Here is a 23,588-nt window from a genome sequence, read left to right on the forward strand (position 1 = left end):
CACAAACATCAGAAAACATAGCATTAATTAAGTGTTCTTTGTTGATTGGCAAAAATCACCAGTGAGACACACCTTGTTTCCAACAGTTTTTATATAAAAACAATATGTTGTTGAGATCAGAAACATTAAAATAATTTTTTTTTAAATAAAATATACACAGTTAAAAATTGTTAGGTCTTTTCAGATGCTTAACGATATACAATAAACTCTATATCAACAGATCACAAACATCTGCTGTGTGAAACAAACTAATATCAGATAAGAACTGTCACTTACAGTAATTATACTAAATATATCTATACAAAGAAAGAGCCATGAAAGAATATAAGAAATCATTACAGTTTATTTAAAATACTAGACTGTACAGTTTTTAGTGTTTGGCTTCAGCATGATGGACAAGAGGGAGAAGTCCTCAATCTAGGAGGAGCCTTGGGCCAGGAAGTGCTGAAAGAACTCCTGAGTCTTCCTCTTTTCTGCAAGATCCTGCTTCGTAGGTGACCTCAGGAGCAAGGAGGCAAAAATGGTAGCTATACAGAAAGAAAATAAATTATTCATATAGTATTACAAAGGGTTTTTTTTCTGAGTTGGCTAGGTTAGGTGAGCATACATTCTCTTTTCCAAAAACAGCCTGTTTTACACCAAGCAGTGAACAGATAATAAAAAACAGTCCTTGATCATAAGCAGAAGAGAATAATTAACAGGATTTTCCTTCATTTTCACTTTCTATCTCTTTATTTGTTAGTTTCTCTTCCCTTACTCAACATGCTGACAAAAGCACAAAGCAGCAGCTAATAGTAACAACACATTCACAAATGAAAGAGACTGTGCAACCTGCTTCCTTTTCTTACCCAAGATGTTGACATCTAATCGATTACTTGCGGAATTCTTCAACAGCTCACGGAGAAAGGCAGCTAAATAGTTGAACACATTTTTATGGCACTGAGGTAGCATGGAAATAACCTGAAGACAGATGAAATTAACATATTAAACAAAGCTAGGGATTAACTTTTATAATTTAACATCTTGGAATAGATTAATGGTGACCAGCGATTAACTCAAGCTGTCTCACTCACTTTCTCACACTGACTGGCATTGGAGCAGATTTCTAGGCACTGCTGGTAAAAGGAGTAGGGAACCACAGGCTCTGGGAGGGCATCTAGGAAGAGAAGCAAGGCCTCTGCCACTGAGTGGTTACTGCCCGCTACAGGTCAATACAGAGTCAAGGACATAATTCTTGAGCATTGGTATATATAAACAGTGCTATTTAAAAACTTTTTTTTCAAGATTAACAGTTTTTTTTTCACTAATGGTTATGATGGCAATAGTGTTGAAGGATACGAAGAGAATCTGGAATGCCAGTGTCAAGGCAATCCCTTATTTCTGCAAATTCACTCCGGAGCCCAGGTTGTTGAAATATGTCTTCCTGCATATAGAGGACAGTCAATATTAAATCTTTGATACCTTAAAAAGCACAGCCAAGGAGCTTAATTACAAATATGTTAACTTGGGCTGAAGAAAATGCTCTTTTGGTTTGACTTAATTAAAACTAAAAGCACAATAAGTGTTTAAAAATAAAGATGAATTCCCCTCACCAAATCAATTCAGACTTAACAAAGATATTTGGCTTGCTAGCACAACCACTTAAGCCAAGTCAGACAAAAGATCTGCAGATCAGTTTGTTTTGTGAGTTTTTAGGATGTGCATACCTGTTTGTCTTAGGTACAACTACAGAGTCATAACAGTATCTTTGTAGACTTAAGAAAAACCTTGAAAACATTTTATATTGTGCTTTATTTTATATTTTTATACTTGTGACATGCAGTGACTTTCATTTATTTGTCGTTCTATGAAAGACACAAAAAGCTTGGAAGGAGACCAAGAGTTATATAATTCACAAGAAAACTGCCCCTCAAGAAACAAAATCGGACTATAGTGTTCTTTGATTTTATCATAGCACCAAAATAGAAGCTCCAGCAACCCATTTTCTTACCTGTTTGAGGGCATTGCGGAACAAGTGATCCACCATCATCCAGAGTTCTTTAGGAATGTCTAGAGGCTTTTCAGTGTTTACTGCATTTTCACCTCCAGACATCTTTGCCTGATGTTAAGAACAAACAAAGCAAAGAGAAACAGTTCAGTTAAAGTCGACTCAACAGTGTTTAACTTAAAGGTACTCTAAGCGATGTCACACGTTCTTTAGGCTACAACATTCTTTGTCACATACAGCAAACATCTCCTCACTATCCGCGAGCTCCCGGTCCCCTGAACACACTGTAAAAAAAACGCAGTCTCTGTAGACAGCCTAGGGTCCACAAACGCCAACAAAAACAAAGTGGCCAACCTGGACCACAAAAACATAACAAACCGTGTTCCAGCGTTCAGCCAATAACCGACAAGAAGGATTTGGGGTGGGGGTTGGGGGGGTGGTTAGTTCGCTGAAGCACTGAAGGGAGGGGGAGGGAACAGGATGGAGGAGGGAGGGGCGAGCTAGCCTCGTTTTGTTTGAAAATACAAGAATAACGTCACCCAACATCGCTTAGAGCACCTTTAAAATATGAAACACTATAAATTAAAGCTGTGGTGTATGAGACAAGCCTGGAAGGAGTGGAGGTATTTCAAGTACATTGGGGGCACTAACCACTTCGCGGAGGGTCTCTTGCGACATGTCCTGGATGGGCTCCCTCAGCTGACACAATGAATGGATGGAGGAGCCGTAGCAGCTGGGCAGGTAGTTTCCTATCACAGAGATGAAGTAGTCCTTGCCACGCTCCAGGTGGAGTACCAGGATGTCTTCGATCTGCTCCTTGCCAGAGTTAAGTTCAGGCGCTGTTGAGCGGTTTACAAAAACCTCAAGCTCAATGTCCACAGAACCACCTAGATGTTGAGAGAGATGCACAAATCAAATAAGGGGGAGGCTGAACTGTCATAATTCAGGTATTGATGCCTGCTGACCCAGTGAGTTGTTATGCTGTGCTAAGGTCTGTTTGAGGATTTGTAAAGCACTAAGGCATCTCCAATCTGATTACTTAATTAGCAAACAGACAGAAAACCTGCCACTGTCAGTCAAAATCAAAGAGATCTGGCCTCACAGCTCATAGTGTACTTAATTTCAAGGCAGGATAATGATGCTTTATGAAATGATAATGATAAATATGTGACTAAAATACTGACTTTATATGCTACTCACCCTTAGCGATAAAGCCTTTGGAGGGGTTGGCTGTGAGCCAGGGCTTGCAGTATGTGGGCTCATTCGGCTTCTGGATAAATTCAAACTGACACGGGACCTGCCCGTCATTGACGAGGCTCAATGTCTCTGCATGGTGCTGCATGTATTTCACGTCCTTAAAGTGGAACTAAAATAAGATGGGAAAGGGTCATGAGGCAAGATGGAAACATTCTACTCCTTCTACATTTCATGTCTATGTATCCTTTGAATATGTATCAGAGAGGTATTGCAGCTCCCATTATACTGTAATAGGACTAAATGTGATAGGAAACTTTACCTCTCGCTTGGACAAGGTTACAGATGGAATACACTCATTCTCCATTTTGTCTATATTGCGTACAATCTCTTCAAAGGTCTTTTTATAGGCCTCAGCATTTACTCTTTTGATCTGTAGGAACAGACAAAAAGATGTAAGAGGCAAAGAAACAATGCAAATATCAGTGTTATGTGACCCTTATATAATACTGTAATAGAAATGTGATATGGTCTTAGCAATAGTTATATCTTAATGCACTTTTTATTGATGTATAATCTCTTCTCTACCTCCCTACTTTAAAGTGCTCATTTTCAGGTTCATAATTGTATTTAGAGGTTGTATCAGAATTCAGAAGTGTATGTGGTTTAATTTTCAGAAAACACCATATATTTGTTGTACTGGACATTGCTGCAGCTCCTCTTTTCACCCTGTGTGTTGAGCTCTCTGTTTTAGCTACAGAGTGAGGCATCTCACTTTTGTACCATCTTTGTTGGGAGTCGCACATGCGCAGTAAGTACTGCTAGCTAGTCAATTGCAGAGCATGAGGGCGTGCCAAGCTAACAGCTAGGCGAGCATTATAACGTGTGTTACAAAGTGACGCATGTTCGTCACAGAAGTAAAGGCTGGACTACAATAGAGCTGTTTGGAGCAGTTTGTGAACAGTGTTTTCTGTTGGAGATGGTAAGTCCCTTTGGGGTGGACTTTGTGCTTTTTCACTTTGTAAACCTATAACGTGCAAAAAAAGATATACAACACAATAAAGGAAAGGGGAAAAGCCAAAAGGCATAATATGAGCACTTTAAGTATGTATGAGTTTTAAAAGGACCACTGCATCTTTTTCAAACCATAAGAAATTACTGTAAATGAATGAATTTGAGATGAAACCAGGAAGAAGGCTGAATCGTTTACCCCAATGACAAGCAGGGAACTGACTGGTTTGTGGTCACTGGTCTTCAGAGCCATGTGACTCTGATAATGCTGTTGCACGATGTTCTTCCCTCTCCACAGGATACGGTCACACCATGCAGGCACGCGGCATTTTTCACTTAATGCAGAAGAAGGAACAGATGTTAATTCTCAAGTATGTTTATTACATGTTTTACTATACAAAGTATCTAAATGCATAGGGCAAAACATTAGATATGTCTTACAGTGTATTTGTACATGCATCAAAAAGGTAATGAGGTAAAAGAGTAAAAAAAAAAAAAAAAACACAACACTGCTCTTGCAATTTAGGGCCACACTCACTGTGAAGCATGTTTATTGATTATTAACGTTAACTGATAGCGTGGAAATTGAGTGGCTATTAAAGTGTGATTTATTAAGGCCACCAGAGCAAAGTGTGTTGCTGTTTTGTGATTCAATTTAAGAAGCCCCTTCACATTTACCAGGTAAAACATGTAAGGCAAGCAAACATTGGTACAGAGCAGAGTCCGATTAATGAATGACCACGTCCCTCTATAAATGGAGAGATGTTTATTGGTAGACTAGAAAGCTTCCATAAACATTCACATGAGAAGTTTCATTGTTGGAGTACTTCACATTTCAATTATCCTTACTTAAAATATTAACATCACTGTATCATTGAAGAATGATCTCCTTACTAAAATTGTTCCATTCTGTTTTTCGCATATGAGATTACCTTGTATCCCACTTGTCAGAGCCGGTGTCATATTTGTAGGTGGGCTGGAAATCAATATCTCCCTCCGCAAAGCCAACAAACACGGCCTCCTCATCGATCTGCCTCTTGAGCTGAGGACCATATGCAGCTGATAAGTATCACTACTCCTTAACACGAATGATGAGTGACCATCATTGATATTACCTGATCGTAACTGTGTAGTGTTTCAAAGTCCTTCTTGCCAATTAGCTCCTTCACATTGGAGACGTCAAGTTCACTGATCCTGTAGTTGAGGTCCCCAATCCATAAAATCACACTGGTGAGGGACAGAGAGACAGAGGAAGAAACATGGAGATAACTTGATTATGGATCAAATATTTTCACAGATGATGAATTAGATAATAATTTGCAAAATCTCATTCAGCTACAACAAATATAGCATAGTAATCCTAAACTTAAATCCAAACATTTCTGGATTTCAAGCAATGAATTGCAGCAAAAGCAGTTTTATAATCAAAGTTTTCCAAGACAAATTCTTGATGTAGTGGCATTAAATAAAATGCAATAAATGTTTATAAAGAAACCACTTAATACATATGACACTGTAACTCTATAATATTCCATTGGTTACATACTCATGCTTCATGATAGTAAGTGGAGGCTGGGACGGGTCAAGCTGGCGAAATTGGAGACGACTGCATATTTCCTTGTAGTCTTGATTACGTCTCTCGTATTCTTCAATGTGGGCAGCTAGGTGAGAGTTGACCACGCAGATATCAGAGTTGTGGAAGCGAAAACGGACTGCCACAGCACCCTTATTTCCCTGCGAATCAATGAGTCATTGAAAGAGAAATTCGGTCAGAATAATGTACGCAACACAACTAAAAGCTCTTGCAAACAGATTTAGAGAAAACTAGTTTTAGATAGTATGCAGCTATAGATGCTCCCTTGCTTGACAGTAATCCGATATTATGCCAACACTTTGACACTTGGCATGTTTCAAATGGTTCTTGGTGCAGATTTAAAACCAGTCTCGCATTACTGCAGGAAAGGATGGAGCAACCTTACAAAAGGCCCCCACTGGTCACCAGCCAGTCATCTGCTCTACACTGCAAGGACTGCTAAGTAAGCAGAGAATAATCTATTCTCGAATAGTGCAGTTAAGTTGGGGATGCAGGGCGTAGCACTTAATAGATGAAGTACTAAAGCGAAGACTAGTTTGAAGAAGGAACCAGACAAGGCTGGCAGTAAAACAACACTGTCATTGTAGAAGCCCAAATGGTTTTTTTCTGCTTCATTCATTTGCTGTGACAGTCAATGATGTGTAAAGCTACTGTTGATACTTACTCAACACTTTATATGTCATAACTAACATGCATGCATTTATAAGATGGCAATGGAATGACTTTAATGTAAAGCCAAAGACAATAACATTACTAAAAATCTGATGCCTGGAAACTGTTTTGAAACTCTGCCCGGATAAAATACATACATTTTATACAAAGCAAGATAAAAGAGAGTGAATCAGATAACAACAAGGACAGATGTTCAGTACGTGAGAAACCCCCACAGACAGCACTTTTTCTCAACTGCCTGGAAACACCTTGCCCACATTCCTGTTTGAACCTCCTCAATTAATGATGTCATTTATTGAGAAAATGTGCTGCCCATTGGTGTTGCCTGAGAAAGCACAGCCCGCCCAGTGCCTTGTTTGAATTTGGTTGACCAATCACAACAGAGTGGGCCAGCTGACCAATCAGAGCAGACTGGGCTTTTCGGGAAGGTGGGCCAAGAGCTCAGACAGTGTGCTTCAGGTGGAGGCACTGCAGCAATGGACAGTATGAGAAACAATGTTTTTTTTAACCTCAAAGCATGTAAACCTAGTCTAGGACACCCCATGAGTACACATATGACGCCGAAAAGGTGTATAATAGGGGCTCTTTAAAGACTCTTCACCCAATGGTATGGTGAGTTTGTTAAGATGACTTTTGGAGAGTGAAAAAAAGGCAGAGAAAGAAGGACCCAAATGGCAGGTAACACAAACTACTTTAGAGAGCACCTGCCATATGACCGTGATAGTCAGATGGTATAATAACATTGGGAATTTCAGTTGCCCTTACTGACTTACTGCAATCTACATGTTGCAAGGCTCCTTGGGAGTTCTTTTTACTGCTCAGTTGATTGAACAGACTAAGTAAAAGCATGTTGTTGACAGAAAAAGAAACCAGCAAGATTGACGTTTTGTGATTCTTTATTCATACTGAGATCCCAGTACATGACAAAGCAGTCAAATTTACCTATACTATAATACAGCTATAACAGCTGCTACAATAAAACAACCGACATGGCTCATTGACGATCGTCAAACGGTATCGGCGGCTAAAAAACAACATTGGGGCATCGCTACTCTCAACAGCTCAGCGCTGTTTATGATTTAATATCTTATAATATACACAACACCAGTGATTTTACATGAGAACCAGTGCCTGAAAGGATAAGACCTGTGAAATCTGTCCTTACCATCCTTCCCATGATGCCGGTGCCCACAGTCTCAGCCTCCACATCAGAGATGAACTCAGCATGCTCCTTCTTTACATAGAAGATCAGCATGATGCCCACCAGACGCACCAACTTCACCTGTAGAAGATGAGTAGATTTACAAATGTCATTTCATACAGATACACGACATTAACAGAGTAATGTTACCTCTAGATTCCACCAGGCGCGTCTGCGCTGCTTTTCAGACAATGCTCGTGATTCCACCAGCCTTGACGCAGCACGTCCCAGAGGCCGCTCTGCTCCGCTAAATATATGAGCCATCCGCACGTGGTGGAATTCCATTTGCTTGATATTTTTATTTAATGGGCAGTCAGAGGAGTTTTTAATAAAGTTTTTCAGTTACAGATCAGCCAAGTGTGATTTAGTCAGAGAACTGACTGGATTAAAGTGCTCATATTATGCTTTGGGGCTTTTTCCCTTTCCTTTATTGTGTTATATATTTTTTATGTGCAGGCTATAGGTTTACAAAGTGAAAAAGCCCAAAGTCCACCCCAAAGGCTCTTACCATTGCCAACAGAAAACAGTGTTCACAAACTGCTTCACTGTAGTCCAGCCTTTACTTCCGTCACTTTGTAACACATGTTATAATGCTTGCCTAGCTGCTAGCATGGCACGCCCTCATACTCTGCTTCTGACTGGCTTGTAGTGCTTACCTAATTACTGCATATGTGACTCCCTACAAAGATGGAACAGAAGTGAGATGCCTCACTCTGTAGCTAAAACAGAGAGCTCAACACACATGCAAACCTATCCTGGTATAACCTCTAAATACAATTATGAATCTGAAAATGAGCATAATATGAGCACTTTAAGAAATGACACGTCATTAAACTGCCTACGTGACTTACAAACCTGTTAGCCCTAAAATGACTAGGGAAGGAAGCCAGAAATCTAGTCAGCACTCTCAGAAAAGGGAAGTAGATGAAAGAATAAAAAGAGAAAGACCAAAAAGTTACTTAAAATATAAGGCCAGACTAAGCTTATCAAATAAGCAGAACATGATTGTTCCTTAGGAATATCCTGTGTAATAATCCATTTAATGTACTTATGTACTGTATGTTATGTAGACAGTTACTATGGCTATAGGCAGAAATCGCTGCTTATTTATCTGCCAGTTTACTGTAACACAATACTTACATAATACTTGCAAAATAAATAAAAAATTGTTAATCATAAAAAAAAAAAACACAATCAAAAAAGAATATGATAAACACCTCCATGTAAGAAAAAGCTAAACAAGCTCTACAGACAGATTGTAGTGGGCTTTGCACAGGCCCAGTTCAAATACCAAGTTGTGGTTAGTAACTATATGAATACAGGAAAAACAAGATTAAAGAAAAAAAAGAAAAGAAAAAAAGACTTCCTTACTAAAGCATACTTGGCATCTGGATGCAAGGCCTGGGACACAGCCTTCGTCCACTCCAGCTCTTTGGGGGTGTCATTGAAGAAGAAAGCCTCTTTGCTGAGGTCAAGCTCCTGAAAACTATCAGGAAGGACAAACAGTAGAGTTTTGATGTTTGAGCTTTACCCAGTACTTTCATGGTATTCTCAAAACTTTTTTACTCTTCCACACCCAAGTAGTAAACTGAAATGTAGGCAGGATTACACATAGTGCTGAATCTGGGGGTGGGCATGTTCTCCTACTTAAAACAAGATCAACAGTTGCATAGATCTGTCAGAGCAGTATATGTCTGTCTGTGTAATGGGATTAAGTGGAGAATTGCAAGGCTATTCTTCAGCAGGGTGAATGTGACTTACCCAATGCAGTACATGTCAGGAGGGTTCAGAGTGCAGCTCAGCCAAGGATTGAGGCTTTCTTTTGGTGTCTGTCCATTCACATTGTATGTGCCGAGAAAAAAGCTGAAACAGGACGAGGAGAAATAAGAAGTTGACACAAAGGAGAGGGAATATAGAGCCACAGTTTGTTTGCCAACTATTTTGAGTTCACATCAGGGGAGAGTAAAATAGTCAAACAATGACCTCAATCTATATTAAGATGCTTTACTGCAGTACTCAATAGCTCATGTCTAGAAATGTAATAATACGTAGGTTGAATGAAATCAGCTGCCTTTTTCCAGCAATGTTCCAATTCATTCAGTGGATAGTACACTCGATCAGAATTGCTTGTCGGATGTTTGAATAGTTTCAGAAGCCCGTCCCGATGTTGGATAAGGGAGACCGTGTCCGACCATTTCTGTAACTTTCCAAAACGTACAATATGACATCCACGTTCACTTCGTGCAGATGTGTGGAGGTAAGAAAGGAGCCAGGGTTTGAAATACTCTCTCTAGCTCTAATTTTTGAAACAACTTTATCTGTCGATTTTCGGGTGTACAAATGAGTGCATCACTTTGAATGTCTTCCACTATACACTTCCACATGAAAATGTGTGCCATTATCCCCATACTTTAACAATATTGCCTCTCCCCCTCTCTGGCATTGTACTCCGGCTTTGTGTGTAGCCCTCCAGAACAACTAAAAAAACACTTTTGATTTTCGGCCTGGTTGGACTGCACAATTTAAGAACTAGTTCTGATTAAGTTTACCCCAGGCCTTACACTCGTACACAGTTACACCTCTGAGCTGTCTACAGTGCAAAGCGACAGTGGAGAATAACAATAGTCTCATTTTCTGAGCCACCCCACTGGAACTTAAGTAACTTGTTGAAGTGCACCTACATTGTGAGAAATGGTAGGAGGGAGAGACCCAGCCATTGTCATTTACCTCCCCACTGAGATTTATTTTGCTGGTCCAGATTAAAAATCAGCTTCCTTCCATTCAATAGCTCTTTTCTCTGACCTTCAGGCAGCTGCTGCTCTGCTCAGGCTGCTGCAAAGGGGCAGCTGTTTCTTGCGATGACTGCCATCACACTGTACAAGACTTTCCGCCCTAATGGCCCTTCCCTCAGCTACCTGGAAAGATGCTGAAGCTGTCTTTATACAATCATCTTGGATTGCTGCTTTTCTGAGCTTCAGAAAATCATTATACATATTCAGTACATTCTCAGTATGTACTGTAATATGAGATGAAAGCAGGCATTGCACAATGTAAAATGTTCTGTATATCTGCTGTTTCTGATAAAAGGCAACTATGCAAGTTTTTAAGCCTTTTGTGCATTTCTTCAAAGCCTATTTATTGCTATTCTTGTTTATGCTATTCTTATAGTTCTTCAGTTTTACACTGAATAACATCCATGTTTTTGCATGTTTTAAACACAGCATATAGAGTATTTTCCTATTCATTTCTTTGTATCACAGATGCTGTTGTTTTTTAATTTTTTCATATTTAGGATTCCTTCTTCCATTCACATTGTGTGTGTGTGTGTGTAATATATATATATATATATATATATATATATATATATATATATATATATATATATATATATATATATATATATATACACACACACACACACACACACACATATAACAGTTTATTCTTTGATATATTCTTTATATGGCTGCACATATAAAAGGCACAGATGTACCAGCAGGAGGCAGTGTCAGCATCATAGCTAAACCAAGATGCTGACTTCAGCAAATGCTTATTTTTCAACCATCTGATAGAAACAAAAACCCTCAATTAAAATCTCCAGGCCTCTACAAGGAAATGCATTAGGAGCTACAAACTGAGTTACCGCATGTTAATGCACTACATTGGTGCATTTCTTGACAGCGTCTGAGACAGTGCAGCGTAATTAGGCAGAGTTAAGTTCACAGAAATACAAACCCACAGTTGGTTAACTCATTCTTTTTACATAACACTTCTAAGATCCAAACTGTGCTGTGTGAGCACAGTTACACTGTGAGCTCACACTGTTCCTGCACAAACTGTCTTTCCGACAAAGTTTAAGAAACAATTCTAGATTTTAACAGGCCAGCAGAGTACAGCTCAACACACCTATATAGTAGCCCCACCTTAAGTAGCAACACATTATTGATATATAAAAATAAAAAAAAAGATAGTGATTTGCTATTCGATTGCATCAGATCACCTAGTTCTACGTTCACGAGTCTGCACCAATCTGCCAAACACATTTTAAAACACAACAAGCAGTTAAGAGTCAAGTACCTGAAGTCCTCCGGATAAGTATAAAGGTCCTCATTCTTCAGCAGCTCACACCTGATGAGGTTGTCGCGCAGGCCAAACTGCGGCATGGCCAGTATCTGAGCTTTGTTAGACGGGGTGTGGCTGGAGGAGCGCACCAGGTCATGCCGGTCCTCTCGAGTGAAGATGCTCTGACTGAACAATAGCAGAGTAGAAATAACAGTTAAGCGTGGGGATGAAAGACAGACCGAGATAGAAATAGGGTCATTTTGTCACTGGTGTGATCTTAGAGGGAACAAATTATCATTAACTGTGCGTTTGTTTGTTTGGTTGTTTGTATGTATTGCCTGTTCACATTCATAGCCTGACGGTTACAAACAGGCTCGGTAGTGAACGACATGCTAACATGCTAACGGATTTTGTGTTTTTAGCTGAGCTTGACCAGAGAATATTCGGTAAAAACAGATTGACGATGCTGTTTTGCCCTTATGTTCTCCAGGATATAAGGTTTTATGTGGAGTGAGCACTGCGCTGGACTGGAAAGCCTTTTAAATGCTACCTTGCTTGTTAGGAAATAAAGGGGCTTATAGGCAAACCAGCTTTAAAAGTGACGTATTTTCTTTTTTATATATATATATATATATATAAGGTGGGGGCAGGGTTAAAGCATTCAACCTAAGGGAAACACTGCACTCTGCTCCAGACTAACAGCCTAATGTACAACAGAACACCACAGTGACAACAGGAACCCAGGCTACGCAGTGAAGCTCTATTTCCATGTGGTCAATATGGAATGAAGCTGAAGGGAGAGGAAGACATGTAATATGCCTGAACCCTGCAATATTCCAGGAATATGCTGTAATTAAACTCCATCTATAGAGTACAGGCATTCATTCCAAAAGTGGCAGCAGTGGATTTCAGGTTAAACAAAAAAAACAACTAAACTGAGCAAATTTTACATTTATTAATTTACATTTTAGACTTTAACAACTTAAAAAAAAATTTCACACTTGTCACCAAGCTGCTGCCAGGCACATACACAGTATGTTGTAAAACTGATGGAGGAAATGAAAGGAGGAATGCACTCATACTTCACACACTAAGTACATAGTATGTTTTAGGCTTTACTCAGTGTAATCTTAAAAATACCTACTTTAATACTTTTACTTGAGTAAAAGAAAAGGTACCCTGTAGTTTCCCACTATTCCACTGATCCAGGTGGCGGTAACGCACCAAGAAAAGCAGCAATGCACCAACAAAAGGCAGGAAAGAAGACAGCTAGCAAGTAAACATGGATATAAACAATGAAAGTTCCAAATAAAAAACAAAAAAAAACAATCAACTTTGCACACTGAAATGCATTTAACATTTTTGATGAGGCTCAAGGATGCAAAAAACACATTTTGGTGAGTAACATTGAATGTAAACAAAAACTACATAAAGTTTTGTAAAGAGTTTGTAAACCTGAAGCGGTTTCACTTTGGATGGTTTCATTTCACATGGAGGAAAATCAAAGCAAACAAAAATGCATTAAGATAAACCACGCAAGAACGGTCTCTTCGCAAATTGGTCAGATGTGTCTCAGGCGGGAGCAAGAAATTAAATACAGGAAGAACGCCCTGTGTTCTGGACTAGTGCATATTTCTCGCATCTCTATGGTCAAACCAGCTCATTTCATTTAAATAATTCCCAGACGTTTTGCGAGCAACGTTACCTAGTCTGCTCTGCTCTGTCGCTGTCTGTCTCAAACTTTAGCGGTGGCTGGTTTGACCACAGAGATGAGAGAAGTGCGAACTTGACCACAGTATATTTCTGAGAGAAACATTGCAAGGTGCTACACTTTTCATGCTATGATGCATCACAGATTGCAAAGCACACCTGACTACAGCAGACGTTTAGCTCAAACTTGTTGAAGTAGTTAAACTGCATTAAAGCGCCCATATTATGCTCATTTTCAGGTTCATAATTGTATTTTAAAGTTATACCAGAATAGATTTACATGGTTTAATTTTCAAAAAACACCATATTTTTGTTGTACTGCACAGCTCTCTCTCACTGCTGCAGATCCTCTTTTCACCTTGTCTCTGTTTCAGCTACAGAATGAGACCTCTTTTCTTCTTCTGTACAATCTTTGATTGCACTCGCACATGCGCAGTAGATCAGATGTAGATCATGTCAGCTAGCTAGCTCCATAGACAGTAAAAGAAAGGCTGTTTCTCCAACTTCGGTCAGTTACAAGGCAGGATTAGCTGGCAGACGCACATGTAAGTAGTTCTTTTGTAGATTATGGTGAACTTGTGTGTGTTGTAGCAGTGCTTTGCTATTGAGAACGAGGTAGCATGCTAGCGTTAGCGTTAGAGCTAACGGTTGCGGTTAGCCAGCTCATTTCGGCTTGTGACGTCACAAGCCGTGCCGATTTAGAACAGCTCACCCGGAGACTGAAGGCAGGACACATTTAGAAACCATATCTCACTCAAAACAGCACGGATGGATTTTTTTCAAAGTTTGTATGAGTGTGGAAGCACCAGAGACACAAAAGAACACCCCAAATCCCAGAAAAAGTGTTTTTTTCATAATATGGGCACTTTAAGATAATGCAATTAATAGTGGACTTATTGTTATTTGCTGCAGAATGCTTAGCCTATATGTCAAGATCAAAGTTGGCCTATATAGTAACTCAAAAAATACAGTTCAATCACAACAGAAAATATGCCTCATTGTGTGTGTGAATAGAGGTGAATAAATATATTAGTTTGCAGCGAAGTGTCAGTTCTGTTTAATGGGGGGGTGGGGGGGGGGACGGACCTGCCCCCACTGCTAAAAAAAATTCCTAAAGGAAACACTGAATCAACAACTAACAACTGTAATAACCGAGACCACCTTCTCAAGGTGGTCAGGGTGCGACTCAACCGAACTGAACAAGGCAGGTGTGAAAACACCCTACACCTTTTTCTAACGCTATGTAACAAGACAGTCGTCTAAAGGAGTTTTTGGTTTTGAGAGCTCCCACATGTGAATTAATAAAAAGGCCTTACCTCTCTGGGCTGGAATATGCTTTGGACTTGTGTGTGCCACTGTTAGAACCTTTCTCCCCTTCTATAGTTCCCTTTTTGTCTGATGATTTCTCTGTCCGGGGAGAGCAGGAGAGAAAAGGAAGATTCATTTGTTTTTTTACTTGTTTACAATGGTAAGTTACACAAAGCATAAAGGTAAATGACAGCAGTCCTTTATAAAGCCCATCAGAACTGCCTGCACTTTTAATTACAAACGTATACACGGTTTAAAGGTTGCCAGTTAAGAGACCATGTGTCAATTTGTCTTGACAGCTGCTGGGAGACCTTCCCATCAACATTATCTTAAACTCTGCCCGAGGTTTTGACAACCTGGGACGACTTACTCTAATAAAGAACCCAACCATGAACACAACCATATTTCAACTCTTTAATAACTGAGAAGGGGAATAAATTAAAGCTAAGTATGACTAAGAATAAAAACAAACACAGACAGTAACATACGCGTCAATCATAAAAGTGCCAAGTCAGGGCTCGGTTGTTGTAGTCAATCGACTAAGGCTGCCTTTTGCAGTCGGTTACAGTTATTGCATCCTAAGTAGCTGGATTTAATGGGTGAGTGTGAAGTATGAGACAGCATGGCCCCTGTCTCCTGCAGCTAGGCAGGGAACACAGCTGGCTCCTCTGAAAGGGAAAGCCAAGTTTTTTGAGCAGGAAATCAATTCTGCAAAGTTATAGCAGGCTACATTAAGAGTGCACCTGAACAACAGCACTGTTTAACGATCCAAAAGATGAGATACACAAATAGTCTTCCATGTTTATAATCTTTTTATGAACATGACCTTGACTTGGCAAACTGAAAGCCAGTTTGTCTCATCACAACATTACAATCCCTGATGCATGTTTCCCGAGATGTTTGAGCAGCATTTAACGCAAGAACCAGTGGCTTAAATACACTGACATTAAATAACTGTACATGGGATCATATCATGATGTCAACAGTACTACTACTAATAAAATGATACAACTATTTTCAAAACAAGGTCACAGGGGTAAGGAAATAAAACAGAATAAACCCGTGAAACAAAAGGGATTGGGAATTTTCTTTAAATAAATCCTATCCAAACAATGCAAATTAAAGTTAAAATAAGTCTGACTGACAAAGCTTTGCTAATCCCAACATCCCAATTTCTGATAGAAAGGTGTGATTTTTGCCACAGCTGTGTCAAATGCAGCACTAAAGTCTGAGTCATTTACAACCAAAATGTCTATTGCTTTTATCACTATTACCACAACTGGTGCGACATTATTTTTCGCTGCAATCTTTGTTTTACAAAGGCGACTCAGCGAAAAGGTCAACATGTCAGAAATGCTTATGCCATTTGTTTCATTTTGTAAAAAAACAACAATGAAACAAGAACAAAAAGGCTAGGCTTTGCAAGGTCAAATATAAGGAACCACTTTTTGAAGTTTTAATTCAAAACCAGTGACTTTGTTGTTTGTGTGAACAGGAAAAGGAAAAGAAGATGGCCCTTTGTTTGACTGTGAAAAGCACCAGCAAACTGTGAAATGGTTTTGGAAGTGGGCACAGCACGCTACATTTGAGATTGTGAAAGTCTCCATGCGCACACAAAGACAAACAAGAGTTAACCTATATATAGGCTATATATTTGATCATGAGTAGGCAATTAATAAACTTATGATTGCAAGGACTCATAGAGATGGGTTCATCCTTTTTATTTTTTAAATTGATGGTACTTTATGGCACAGCAACTTTACAGTGTGTATTATAAATTGCTTTGAATACCAGGTGCATCAAATTAATATACAACAGACTTGTTGTGTACATAATCGTTCTACACGTTTCCTCAGTGAACTACACTGTATCTGGAAAAAGTAGAACAGTAGCATTGAAACAATAAACATCGTACCATACAAAACTGACATTATCCTTGTAAAAATAAAGCAAAATTGCAAAACAAGAATTAAAACAAATTTGATTTAAATTCTCAAATGGTAGTTATACATGTGTTATCCACAGACCCCATGAGGGTTTTATGTATGAGTACCTGAGATATTTCATGGCATATTTTACATTCCTGCTCACGCTTTGAGCTAATGAGCTTAACTAAACGTTCAACCACAGAGGAGTTAGTTGTATGAAGTCTGACAAACTGCAATTTCACACGCCTATGCCTCTCTATCTGCGGTTGATCACAAGTCAGCGTCATTGTCAAGTTGTCTTATCAGGTCTCAGGCTCTTAGTATTAAAACAGTCATAGCTTTTTAACTACAAGTGCACAAAGTTCAACACTGCACAACTTCCCTGATCTAAAAGTAATAAACTGCAGAGGAACCAGTTTGGTGATGTCTTTTTATTCTCAACAGTAACGTTAGCTACATCTACTGTTGCAAATAATTAAAAAAATAAATAAAAATGTGCCTCCTGCCTTAATAAAACGCTTGGATCATTTAAATGACAGAGAGGCTTTTCTCATAGGTGAAGGCAAAGCCGATTGTAAGCACCAAATCTCATTGCCAAGACAGTCGGAAGAAAGTTTACAGACAACTGATCTTAGAGGATGAGCCACAAGTGAAAGTCTCCATCCGGAAACAGCTAGAAAATAAAACAGCACACTGCCTAAAAAGCAAGACAAAACAGTGTCCCAATAAATGACACAATTCGGTGTCACTATAAAATACGTTATTGCACCACCAACGACAACAGGTGTGTCATTTTCTGTCACATAGACAGACACAACACCACGACCAACCACTTAGCAAGGACAAACACTAGCCATAAGAGTATCCACCGTGTACGTGGGCTAACATTCACGGTAGCTTTATATTGAGGTAGCAACAGGGTAACATTAATACTAACGTTATTAGGATAACGATTATTCCGCCTGACGAATACTGGCCCTTTAGCTAATCTGGCTAAAGATAAGCTTCTTTGAAATAACAACTATCGTTAGCATAACTAACGTTACCGCCGCGTTACTATTTGCTTTAGCATTAGCTAGGAAGCTAGCTAATTAGCGTGGACTCAATGCTAAATATAATGATGCGATGGCTTTTCCTTTCACTACTTTAAAAATAAAAAAATCAACACATGTAAGAATATTTTTCATACCAGAGTCTCTCATCATCACACTAGACATATCCATGCACAGCTTCCACGCATTCTGTGCAGAAGAGCAATGTCCACTTTGTGTCAGACCTGCCCATGCTAACGTTTTAGTAGGAGGAGTTTACCTTCCCCTGCTGCAGAGATAAGGAGGCTGAACAAACAGAAATAGACTATTCAGAAAATGCTTCATCATATCAGTATTACATCGGGAAGTTAAGCTCATGCATTCCAAGAAGACAAATACATTGTGTACGCCTTTTGTTTAAATACAACTGGGAAAATATGTCCCATATAGCCTATTAAAACACTCTGTAAGAGCCAGTTTGATGAAAAATGTGGTAGCCTATGATTTGCATGAATATTAGACTTTTGTGTCTTTCTACTTTTGCATACATGTCATAAACAGCATGGCTCTAATCTAGCAAGCAAAAACATAATGTATGAAATCTGGGTGAAATGGGCCATCAACATGTACGACAAATTCCACAAACTAGCATACAAATGTACATTTCACAGCATGACTTGTAAGATGTCATATGCAATCTTGTTGCAGATTTTTTTTATATGTGGTTGTATTTTCTGCCTGTATCGTCTAATTTGCCTACTTTATAGGTAGAAGGTACATTACTTTTAAAACCCTCCATTGTTTAACCAAATGTTGTTATGGGTCAAAACAAAGCATGCTTTTGCGGTTTAAGCTCCAGTGTGGAATAAATTGACCCTCAGTATCAATCAATCAATCAGTCAATCTTTTTGTCACGTGAAATAGTATAAGATACAATTCCAGTAAAATGTAACATCAGTTCATTAAAAGTCTGAGCCAAAAAGCTTTTAAAAACCTACCTGTATAGTATATTCTTTATAACATATTACTCCAATGATGTTATGTTTTTTATTTAATTTGTTTTAATAATGTTTGATCATACCCTGAAACCACAGGTGTTATTAATAACATTAATAATGACTGCATTCAATTTAGTTCTGCCAGGCCCATTACACTGCTGTTGTACATCATCGCTTGCTGTCTTTACACTTAAATGGAATGGAGATATGGTTATTTACACGTCTTTCTTTCCTGCTATGACACGTCAAAACCTATTGTGTGACTGGTGTCGTTCTCCACATGGCTCTCTTATGAGTACATTTGTTACAACTCATATGCAGGTTGGGCCAATTGCATTTAAAGGAAGTGGTAATTGCATAACAGCCCAGTTTTATCATGCAACCCTCTTATGCAGACTTTTATCCATGTGTGGCTATCAATCCCCAAAAAAGAGAGATAAAGCAGGGCTTTTTTTAATCTATTGCACAAATACTGGTAGACCTAGCATTTCAATGTATCATCATTTATAAGTTTTATTGGACATAAAGATACTGGCTGGGAAATTCTACAAATAGAACTAAGATGACAAACCTTTTTTCTGGTGCTGGTTGAGTTTGTTGACTGTTGTGCCGAGGCCTCTGGTGGCTTTGTGGTACTTGCTGATCCACTCGAACTTTGGTGCCTGTGTGGTTGTCTTGCAAACATCTGAATTAAGACAGACAGAGAGAGTGAGAGAGAGAATGAGAACAAGTTAATATGATAATATAGCATAATCGCAATATTGGAGAATATTGGAGTGGAGAATGTAAGCTTGATGGTCTTTTAAGCCCCCAACGTCTCCTTCCAGGCAGCGCTGCGACCGTTGACTTCAAGGCACCTAACCCTAACCTTAACCCTAACCATAACCTAATCCTAGTGCCTTCCAGGCAGCTTTCTATATCTTGCTCTTTCATATCTGCCTCTCCTCCTAGTTTGTAAGACCACCTTCACACTTTGTGCCTACTGCTTTAAGTGTGATTACAAGATACAGGTGCTGCAGTGCATAAAATAGATCTCTCTTTTAGCTGCTTACCTTTACTGTTTTTCACACTCTTCCTTGTTACAACAACAACAGGTGCCAGGTCATTTAATTTTTCCATCACTGGTATCCCTCATCAGGTTAAAAGCATGTGTGGCTAATCTTAGAGCACCACAAAAAAATGTAACACATACAACATATCAGACTTCGTCCGTGTTCACCATGAAAAATAGTGAGCCAGTGGCGAAAGTGACACATCTCCCACAGAAGCAGATGGTCTATTAACCTTTCAATGGCCCATTCAATTCAGATGAACAGCAAAAAGTAGTTCACGAGGCATTTAAAAGAAAGATACAAGTCCTTTTTTCAAGCAGTTTTACAGAGTACACCATCCAAACTCCACCCCTTCTCTCTCTATCTGTCTATGTCTCTTTCTTTTTTGTCAGCCATGTCTCATGTAACCAGTAACTGACAGATGAAGTGACACCACCGGTTTGTAGTTCTAAAATAGGCGTAAGTTATGAACCACAGCCACCTACAGTCTCACAAATGTATTTGTGTACTGTTTTTAATTTATTTTCGAGTAAACTAATGTCAAATTATAAAAAAATAAAAGAAGGTATTTTATAGCTTGCTACATAATGTAACCTCAAGGCAATTGAAGACTGGCTGAGCAGGTTTCTGTCAAACAGAGGCTTAGAGCAGACTACTTGTACTTCTTCACACGTGGGTGCCTCCCATGTTGTTTAGAAAAGAAAATCTGAAGATATGAACTACTAAACCCAAATGTATATAAAGAGGAGAGGGTCCATGTTACTGCACTTTATGAATAAATGATATTTTTCCACACATATTCATGACTTTCAGTGGTATCCTTGCCAATGTCATCTCAGTTAAATGCATTCATTTTCAAAGGGGCTTTCTTTCGTCTCCTCAAGCAGTTACAGATATGTCATGTAAAAATATCACACATCTCCGAGGGCTGACCTACCACTCCACGCCCTGTTGACCTCACTAAGGAAGAGCCGGGATTGGGACCCAAAAGGAAGTCTGAGCTCTAATTCCTCTTCCTGGTAGCTTACTCTCATTTTAGTATCGGCTCCTAGAATCAGATGAAGAACACAGGAAAAAGACAATGTTCAGTTTCATGCAGTGTACCAGTTATGTAGCGCATAATGATCGAGATGTAATGGATATGAGGGTTACTCACCCACAACCGCAAGTTCCTCTGATGTGGAAACTAAAAAGAGTGCAGCATGAGAAATGTGTTAGGGCACTTCAGAGAAATTACTGTCCTGCCATTTTGAACTAGAAACAATAGTTATCTCGAGAAACACATTATTAGTTCTCATTTTTAGTTGCCAGTCTGAAAATAAAAATATGAAAGCAACTCACCCTCCACGACAGCAAAGTCGAGGGAGATGGGTATGATGTCCTCCAGTGACACGTCATCAGCAGTAATGGCCATCCTTCGATGGGTATAAATAAAGATTCTACAAAATATTACAATTGGATTTAGTTAACATGGGTGGACACAATAAAAACCCAACTTTTATTAAAATACATGCAAGCCAATATCCTTGCAGCGCTGCAGTATTTACTACCATTTTCATATAATATATAATTTTGGTTACTGTGTCAGACAGATTGATGCAACTCTGTGGTCATTTTTAGGCCAGTTTCTGGCCTTGCCCTGGACTGCATAATGATGTCACTCCCTCTCCTTACAAAATGACATTGTTAGCCTTTGAATACAACCATAGTCAACAATACACAGAAGGCATATTATAGCCTATTTGTGGTATCTTTTAAAACTCACGCATGCTCTTTTGTAGACTCCACCAATCCCAGCAGTCTGCTCTCTGTAGTGTTATCAAAGAAGACATCGCATTGGACAGCATGTTTGTAGTTTAGTTAAGGATATAGAGGAAATACTGTATGTTCATGTGTTCCTTCAGTTGCACCTTTGATATTTCACCAGGAAATATGACCTTCCTCTCTTTTTTTTCAGTACAATGGGCAACATTTTAAGTTTGTTTCTTGCAGTATAACAAGTGGTTAAGTACTTGTCCTTGAGTATTTCAATTGTATGTTAATTCCTCTACATTTCACAGGGAAATATCATACTTTTTTTTTTTTAACTCTACTACATTTATCTGACATCTGTGGTTACATAACAAATGCATAATTTACATATTAACCATATTATCATATTATAAAATATGATACAATGTTATAGATGTAACTACCCAGTGTGAAAAATAGCAAAGATTAGCTCCTCCTCGACCACATGCAACATTAAAAAGCTGCTTACATGTTAGTGGTCATTAATAATAGTCAAATATTATATAATTCCGCTGCATAAAAAGTACTTTGACTTGTGATACTTTGACTTAGCCTAAGTAACATTATGAATGCAGGACCTTTACTTGCATTAGAGTATTTCTTGTGACGTATCAAATACAATGTGACGAAGTCTTCCACCACTACCACTACCAACTATGAGAAAGCAGCAGCGGGTGACACAGAGTTGCCATCTTGTGGATGAAAGGTGTCACGACAAACGTTGGCCCAATTCCCTGGGAAGTCACACCCGTCTAAACCTACACTAGTGCTATAAACGTGCACTGTAAATACCTAGATTTGAAATCACAGCCTAAGTGAGGTTGTGCTGTTTATTCAGATGGATGTCAACCATGTGGCTGAGACTTAATCTTAGTCCTCTCTCCTATTATTCTACAATGGAGTTAGTTCAATGTAGTTTGAAGCAGGTAGCCTAGCCTAATCCTTCGTATGAAGTGCTCATAATCCATCAGTCACTATATGGATGTCCCAAAGGATACTATGATGCAGTTTTCGTCCCTTTCCAACGTTTCTTGAATTGCGACGGATTGATCCATAGTGATTTTTGTGACAACTTCTGCCCCCACGCTTCCCAGACGAAACTATCCGGAGGAGTTTGAGTAACTAGTTACTCTCAAAGTGCACATCAGGAGAAGAGACACTTCAGGGGCCTCGTGTAATCCGACATTATATATTCCTTTTCGAGCCAGATGTTTTCCTCTTCTTCTTCTTCTTCTTCCTCCGTTGCTGGCCCGACCCAGTCTGACTGCCACGCACTGATTCCAGGATCGCCCTGTGCACCCGCGGTGACGTCACACCTGGGCTGTCATCAGCTCAGTTTGGTTTGGATTAGGCCTCAGGCTTTTGATCCAAAGAGGATTAGTCCTACTATAGAGCCCTATCCCAATTCCTACAAAGTTATATCAAAGCTTTCGAGGAGGTTGGATGAGCCATCAGGACAATTAGGTTTAACGCTTTTGTGATACATTTGTAGGGTTAGGGTCACATACATTCATGCAGTTTAAAAATAAATATAATATTGCATTTCTTTGTCAATTTTGTTGTACAGTAGTGAACTTTTTTCTATTTGCAAATAGAAAAAAAGTTGCAAATAGTTGCAAATAGTAAAAAACCTATACTACATTTTCTCAGAAGCACCATTGGCCTATGCACAGACTAGCCACACTGGACTTACTGGATTTTCGAATCTGATGTCCATATTTGGGAGTTTAAAAAAAAAGAAATCTGATAATGATATATAGTAATTTATAAAAGAAAGAAATAAACAAGAAAAATAAACAACAACAATCTTGACAAACAGGATAGCGGGTCATTTTACAATGTAAAAATCAAATTGTCAGTGCTCTGAGGACAAACTATATGTAATGGTGACACTGTCACTGACACTTTCTTATTACCCATTGGCTCACAGATACCTATATAACTGCAATAAGCTAGATTCATATACTGGCCTAGACGACTTAATCATTTTTGCTCTAGCACAGGAGTTCCTCAGTCATGCAGGCAGAACTGTATTATAAAAGGGAGAGA

At 39.0% G+C, this 23,588-nt stretch overlaps 1 protein-coding gene across 2 annotated transcripts; it reads right to left on the bottom strand.

The window, feature by feature from the left end:
- Positions 1–325: 325 nt before the first annotated feature.
- inpp5b (inositol polyphosphate-5-phosphatase B) lies at positions 326–22,811 on the bottom strand. 2 transcript variants are annotated; one of them, XM_039806548.1, is made up of 23 exons: positions 22,538–22,811; positions 21,514–21,593; positions 21,090–21,187; positions 20,905–20,934; positions 20,686–20,796; positions 19,268–19,381; positions 14,748–14,838; positions 11,737–11,907; positions 9,421–9,522; positions 9,031–9,145; positions 7,624–7,740; positions 5,739–5,926; positions 5,308–5,419; positions 5,125–5,234; positions 4,392–4,527; positions 3,504–3,614; positions 3,188–3,353; positions 2,639–2,874; positions 1,991–2,098; positions 1,339–1,423; positions 1,074–1,201; positions 849–960; positions 326–527 (listed from the first exon to the last, which is right to left on the bottom strand). In XM_039806548.1, the coding sequence occupies exons 1-23, from the start codon at positions 22,592–22,594 to the stop codon at positions 418–420; spliced, it is 2,688 nt and encodes an 895-aa protein (XP_039662482.1). In that variant the 5' UTR covers positions 22,595–22,811; the 3' UTR covers positions 326–417. The 2 variants fall into 2 exon arrangements, with proteins under 2 accessions (XP_039662482.1, XP_039662483.1); XM_039806549.1 differs by lacking the exons at positions 19,268–19,381; positions 20,686–20,796; positions 20,905–20,934; ... (1 more) ...; positions 21,514–21,593; positions 22,538–22,811 and adding an exon at positions 17,857–18,002.
- Between the last annotated feature and the right edge of the window lie 777 nt (positions 22,812–23,588).

This window comes from Perca fluviatilis, chromosome 7 (genome assembly GCF_010015445.1).
Source record: "Perca fluviatilis chromosome 7, GENO_Pfluv_1.0, whole genome shotgun sequence".
NCBI lineage: Eukaryota > Metazoa > Chordata > Actinopteri > Perciformes > Percidae > Perca > Perca fluviatilis.